General features: G+C 37.2%; 1 protein-coding gene across 3 annotated transcripts; it reads right to left on the bottom strand.

Moving 5' to 3' along the window:
- Positions 251-5,480, bottom strand: LOC109820124. 3 transcript variants are annotated; one of them, XM_020386207.1, is made up of 7 exons: positions 5,058-5,267; positions 4,899-4,951; positions 4,227-4,264; positions 2,334-2,652; positions 1,921-2,234; positions 682-1,321; positions 251-579 (listed from the first exon to the last, which is right to left on the bottom strand). In XM_020386207.1, exons 1-6 carry the CDS (start codon positions 5,119-5,121, stop codon positions 721-723), a joined length of 1,389 nt encoding a protein of 462 aa, XP_020241796.1. In that variant the 5' UTR covers positions 5,122-5,267; the 3' UTR covers positions 251-579; positions 682-720. The 3 variants fall into 3 exon arrangements, with proteins under 3 accessions (XP_020241796.1, XP_020241798.1, XP_020241797.1); XM_020386209.1 differs by having other exon boundaries at positions 251-1,321; positions 5,058-5,480; XM_020386208.1 differs by having other exon boundaries at positions 251-1,321; positions 4,889-4,951; positions 5,058-5,154.

Here is a 7,203-nt window from a genome sequence, read left to right as displayed (position 1 = left end):
AAAGATTTATCATGTCCCATTTTCTCTTCTTTTTCCACAACATAAAAATGAACACGAGATGAAATAGTCAGCATCAGCATCCGAACAATTAAAAAGAAATATTATCAAGTCATAGAATCAATAATTTCTTGAAGAAGCATCTCAGGGATTGGCTTTTTGGGCAAAATTTCCACCAGCGTCTCAGAATCAAGAATCAAGCAACTAGATTTCAGCATGAAGCATTCCAGGCATCTGATGCACATATAGAAGATAGAATAATCATGTGTCTTTATAACTAATATGCTAACACTGGATGGTGATCTAGCGACATGAACGGTTGAAACAGCAAATGTCCTCAGATACAAGCATAAAAGAGAGTTGATCGCATTCTGAAAATCGATTCATGCGAAAACAACACTACGCATATATCTGCAATGTCTAAATAACAGCTTAAAACACATGTACAAACATCTATATATTGAACTTCCATCGTGACTAAGTAGCCTAAGACTGCATTTCCTTTGCTGATCAGCTAAAGTCCTGAACAATCTTTCCACTGCAACAGAAACATTTACAGTACATACATTGGCCAAATTTCCCCTATACAGAAAAGTAAACCATATCTCAGAATATTCGTGAGGACCAGGACTGTAACCTATGAGGGCAATTTACGTATCAAAATGTTTGTGTTTCAAGAAATACCTTTCGCTGCATCCTACCACATTTTTCTTTAACCACTATTTATTCATCTACTTCGACCAACCTACCACACACCCACTTTTTAGTTTTGGATGCAGATCTGGTCCCCTTGCCCTCCTTGGATTTCGATGTCCGCTCTCTTTCAGGCAGTGGTTTTATGTACTTGATAGAGCCATTGATATGAGGTTGGTTCACTTGTAAATCTTTTACACCAGAATCATCTTGGACATTGTTAAACTCTTCTCTACTTGTTGAGGTCAATGGATTTCCAGCTTCTGGTGCATTCTGAAGTGTTAATCTACCACCAGCATCGCCTTTATAGTTACGCTGATTGGATGAATCATATCTTGTCTCACATGATTTTTCGAGATGTAAGCCATCCACTATTCGTTCATCTAAAACTGTTTCTCTGTTGAGTGATTCATGACTAGATTGAAAATGGTTTACTGTTGCATCAGGGGTAAAAGAAGCTTCATCTCCAGAGTCATGTGATGTGAGCTGTCCACTCTCTATGCTTTCAATTGATCTGGTTGCCTCTGCAATCAGCTTCCTGGTTTCAATAAGTGATGCTTGGGCAAGAGGGCTCTTTAGTGCAGCCACCTCAAGAGCTTTAGCAGCCTTCTCTGCTTCGGCGATCAGTAGTCTGAATAAACCAATTAGGAGAGTAAGTAAAATGGGTTGCTCTAGTTTACACAAAGCCAGACACAATAAAACAGTTGTATCTTGAGATGAAAAATGAGAAATTAAGGATGACAGGTTAAATGATATGTATTTTTAACAATGAACCCCTAGTGAGCAGCCTTACTGCGGTTTCTTGCTTAACCTTTTGATGTTTGTAATTTTCTCACGCTAAAATTCTGATGTGTGTGTGTGTGTGTGTTTTCGTGGGTGGGTGGGTGAGTGGATGGCTGTGTGCACTTGCATGCACACATAAGCGTGATGAAAATTAAAGCTATGTCCTTAAAACTTGTTGCTATCTGATTGCAAATGAAATTGAAGATATACTCGAATACAACTCAGGCTCAGCTTCAAAGCATCTAGAGAAAGAATGAGCATTTGCTTAATTATCTAATCAGAGTAGAGACATAGGTGTAGTATCACCATTCACAAATATAAGTGGAGGATCGACATGGACTAAAGAACGTCAACCTTCGGAAGCATGTGTGAGAGATAACTCCCAAAGATTAAGAGGTGCAAAAGAAAAGGTATTCATGAAACAGTATTATATATAACAAGACTTACTTTGCCCTTTCAGTGGCTTCTCTCTTTTTATTTTCCATTGCCGCCCTTTCCGCCCTGATTTTTCTGATCATTTCCAACTTGGAACTGGCCAATGGATCTTTGTATGAAGGGGTGGCATTCCTCTTTCTCCTAGATGGAACTTTCTTGACACTTTTAGCCTCATCATCAGTTCCTTTAGGTTTAGATTTCCTCTTCACACCTTCTCTTTTTACAGATGAAGTTTCACCAGGTGATCTTCTTCTTTGTTTTCTTCCAACTCCAACAGGTACACCATGATACTTTGCAAGTGCAGAAAAAACCCGACCTCGGTATTCCTAGTATAGTAGTATGAAAGGAAAAAAAGAGTGGGTAAAAGAAGCATCCAACAGCATAAAACAGAGACAACAAAAAGTCTGAATTAAGTTTGCCCTTACAGGATCTGCCCACTTGGCAGAAATGGCCTCTGAAATCTTCCTTCTCTGCTCCGGGGATTTTGGTGCTCTTTTGCTACCTTTAGGCCTAGGCATCATCTTCCTCTTCTCAACGCTCTCCAACCACTCTTGTTTCAGCTGCTCATCTATGATCTTGTATGAATCCCATTCCAGTTCATCTTCACTGGCATAACCTTTCCGAGATGCTTCAGCAACAATGTTTTGCCATTCAAACAAACAGCCTTCTTGAACCATCAACATTTCACGACGTCGCTGCCAGCCCTCCCGGACTCCAGCTCCAATTTTTATCCTCGTCTCCTCACTGCATAAACGTAGCAAGATTATGGTTACAATTCCATGTCAAGAACTTGGCAAAAGAAAACGAGAACAAGCTAGGTGAAGTCAAGCTGAACTAGTTGGATATGGCATTAATATTTCAAGGCCAGTAATACATTTCAGGTTAGCCTAGTTCCTGAAGTAGCACGGGCATGTTATGATATAGGGAACCAGGTATAAGATGCAAAACTATTAAATTTTGAGGATCATCTGCATGTATCTAGCGTTTTAAATGAATTCAATCAAACAACTTATATTATTTTCAATAGTATTTGATAAAGTAAATGGAGAAAAGGGGAATTTTGTCTATTTGTAATGAATTCTTCTACATTCCAAAAATTTGTTCCACATGGGAATTATCAAAAAGGTAAGTGACTGACCTTTCCTTTACATTTTTATGCAAGGTATCCAAGCCTCCAAGAGCACCAACCTAAAACCTCACACATATCATGCTGCGCAAGAGTGTTATAAAGGCCGGGCCGGGACAACCATCCCGTACCCTATGTGGGCCAATGTATGAGATGGACAGTCCTGTGGCCTGTTTTATCCCATCCCTTTTTCTCAGAAATCAAGCCCATCATGTCCAATTGACCCGCATGGCCCGGAAGCAGGATAGGAACGGAGGGGTTCCCTCCCTGGCCCACTTCATTTAATTAACTATTTTTAAGAAAATGTTTTTAATGTATATTTTCAATATTCAGTAACTGTTGTTTTAATGCTCTATTTTTACACAATGCAATACACGTCGAACTGAGTAATAATGTTAGAAATATTTGTCAAACTAAATATTAAAAGAAACAAATAATTTTATTAAATAATATTGTAAGACATCAAACATTTCGTGCTGAAAGACAGATCAAAATGCAGAAAAGAAAATTAATCTGGGCACAACAACTGGGCCCATCATGTCCAAGAGACTGATACCGGGCTGAAGCAGGAGCCACGCACGCTCAGCTGTCCCGCTAGTCATTCTGTCTCATTCCAATAAAACGGCACTTGATTTTCCTGTTGTGTGATAATCAAACTGAAAACCATTTACTTAGGAGAGTATGATATCTTGGTCATCTACCCGTTTTGTGTAATAAAGAGGTTTTACTTATATGACAAACTTCTTGTTGCTTCTACTACAAACTCCCTCTTCATTTCGCTTCGTTTGCATATGATTCTTTGACAAAGTAATGATATCTTTGTGACATAAAGCGTGCAACTGCGCCACAAACATAAATAAAATGCAAGAGTTCTTTCGAAAAGAATGGTCACCCAAATATTAAGATATGGAGCAACGAAGGTAGGAAACATTCATTGTGTTTACCCTTATATAGTAGATTAAGTTGTTAAGGAAAAAGTAATCAAGACTGAAGAGATTAAATTGAAGAAAGTATTCAAAACTAACACAAAGGCATTTGTACAACAGACACTAATGACTCAATTAGTTGAATAAAATATGGGAATTGGCATTTACTTTTCATATACTATCAATGGTACTTTGAAAAGAAACCAGACTGCAAAGCAAAAATTAATATGAAATCTCAATAGAAAATATTTGAAAGGGTAACCTACCTCTGAGCATGACCCAAATTCATTAACTTCATTTTAACCTGCATGCCAAAACTTTAATAAGAATTGAATAGTTCCGTCTAATTTGCATGACAAATAACTCTATCAATAGCATGTTCGCATAATTTACACATAAGAAGGCATGAGGTGATACAAGGAAAAATCATGATTCTGAATTTTCATTGCCAAAACTAAGAAGAGTTGGCACACAAACTTATAGGGACATGCAAGATATATAAGAACCTACACCTGATGGTAGGCGAAATACATTCTCAATATACTTGATTACTTTTTCTATCAGGTAGAGAAACAAACAAAAGCTTCATCCAAACTTTTGAGGTTGGATACATGACTCATTTTCTTCAATCAGTTTCTACCAAACAGAAAAAAACCTTCAGGAAACTTAGCAATTGAGATATTTTTGTAGAACAATAAAGCATAAACATTATTGAGAAATCTGTAACTATCTGCTCTAATTTTTCCATTTAGCATAATATACTTGAGAGAAGACCCCTACAATTTATACAATGGTTACAGCAGAAAATAGAGTATATTAAACATAGAAATATGTCTCTGGCATAATAACTCTCCATGCCCAACTATTGTTCTTCTGATGTTAAATATCCTTTCAGATAATAGTTAACAATAATTTGCATTTTTCTTACATGACATCACCTTGGGGTCCTGCATTGCTAGTTTGGTCCTTTCTCGTATTCTCTGAAGAGTTTCTGCAGGCATATTTTAAAGAAATAATGAGCACAACTGGGAACATTTACAGATACAAAAGAGATTAGAAGGATTAAACCGTATGAAATAGGAACTGAAATTTCCTACCTGGACTATGTTTCCTGCCCTTGTTCCATGGAACATTTCCCTTGTTTGCCTTCGAGATTCTCATTCTCCGTAACCTTTCTTTTTCATCCTTATCAATAGAGTCATCATCTGAAACATGAAGTCCTTGAGACTCCGAGTTAAAATCAAATTGCAAACTGTGACTTCTCTGGTCATTATCACTCGTTACAGAGACTTCTGCTTCAACAGTAGCAATTGCTTTAACAAGACTTGTCTTTCCCTTCTCAGGATACCTGTCTTCAAAAGTGGATCTCCTAGGTATGTGATTGTAGCCTTCCCATCCACAACCCAACCGTTTTTGTTTCACAATAGAGGGTATGTGTGGGGTCTTCCCATATACTAAGAGTTGAATCCTTGGAACATATAAATGGCTTCTGAAAAGAGGTCGTGAAGTACATATACCTGCCAAAACATTAATATAATGATCGGACTAAATGAACATGGAACATGGTCTTATAAACACAGGTCCTGAATCATAGTGAAAGGATTCAGCAAGAAGTAATCAACATCCTAGTGTGTGACCATGCTGGTGTGTGATTTAAATGCATGTAGGAAACAAGAATTACACACACCAGCAAGATTCTGCTTATACATTCGACTGCTTCACATGGCTGAATAGGACATGTCATTTATAAAATAATTCAAGTAATTTCTGAATACTTCACTCGGGTGATTGAAAGATAGTATTAATTCCCAAACTCTACCCTAAGACCTAGAGAAGATAGTATTTTCTTTTCTTAAACAAATTTAAGAGAAACAGGAAGTGAAACGTTTCTGCAGGGAGATTGAATTAAAAGATAACAATTTTTAGACAAATTTAAGAAAAGAGTGCAGCTGCATGTTGTTAGGATCTGTAACTCGAATTCACATTTTAAGGGCCATCTTTTTTTATTTAAATACTGGTTCTGCTTATATTGTCTATTTTGTGGCTAAAATTATGTCGGTTTTGGTCATTTTCACATATAAAACTTTAATGATATAGAAGCATAGATTTACCAAACACCTTAATTGTTTCTTAAAGTAGATTATGATATTTGAATACTAGATGGTTATTTCAGTAGCTTATATAAGTTGAGCTAAGCTCCAGAAATACCAAACTGGCCCTAAATAGTCACTTTTAATTAAGATTCCTTGTTGAAGGACTCTTGTGGTTCTCCAAGGTGGGAAAAAAAATTACATTTGTCATTCTAGTTCAACGAGGATTCTATTTGTGAAATCTAGTACAACTAAGATTCTCTGTGTGTTTCCGATTAGGAACAGGATGCATATGTCTATAACTACATCATGATGGAGAGAGTAAGGCATGGTTTCTTTGAGATCTCTATGGTTAGAAAGAATAAAGTGGAGAATTGTTCTTAAAGGTTCTTAGGCTTTTAGGAGGTAGGGTGGTCATCCAAGTTTTGTTTTCTTCTCAGATTATTGATTGGAAATTTTGTAGTTGCTTCGAACAAATACCTTGTGTTCTTCTTTAATCTGAATTGTATCTACAGTCTACACATAAAGACTGCAACTTTGTTGGTGGTGCTTGTCTGTCTGCCTATTGATGTCTTTCGCATCGAAAGGAGAACATCTTTCCTACGCTTCCTCTAACACACAATTTGATCTCACTACAAACCTCCTTGTGCAAGATGCACCCACACTTCACCGTGCACGATGTCTGACTGCGCTCAGGCTTGAATTCGACCTAATAATTGGTTAGTCCTAAGGCATCAATTTGGTCTGAGCCTAGTAATTATATTACCGCAAAATGCACATATTTGTTGGGGCTGGTATTTAATAAATACCACTGCAATAACATGTACTGTGTTTAAATCTCAGCTGCTTGACTATTGAACTAGCATTTGTGAAAGCATTTCAACTCAGTACAACTTATAAGCTCATCCCTAAGTATCTCCTGATATTTCCACTGCAACTCGCAAAAACTGGAAGCCACGTTTTTGGCTTTTCGCATATCACATAGATGAACATCTTTTTCTACTAGAGTTTTCTTCCCTATATTGCAATCTTTTGTTAAACACTGACCACATTCGGCTTTTTGAAATCGTGTTCAAAATCCAAATACCCAATCAAAATGTAAACTTACCCACCGTCTCCTCTACCATACCGTTCCATCCGTTTTCCAAATGTG

The sequence above is a fragment of the Asparagus officinalis genome, chromosome 8, assembly GCF_001876935.1.
Source record: "Asparagus officinalis chromosome 8, Aspof.V1, whole genome shotgun sequence".
Lineage (NCBI taxonomy): Eukaryota > Viridiplantae > Streptophyta > Magnoliopsida > Asparagales > Asparagaceae > Asparagus > Asparagus officinalis.
Note: the sequence above shows the minus strand (reverse complement) of the source record. Positions and strands in the feature narration are given on the sequence as shown.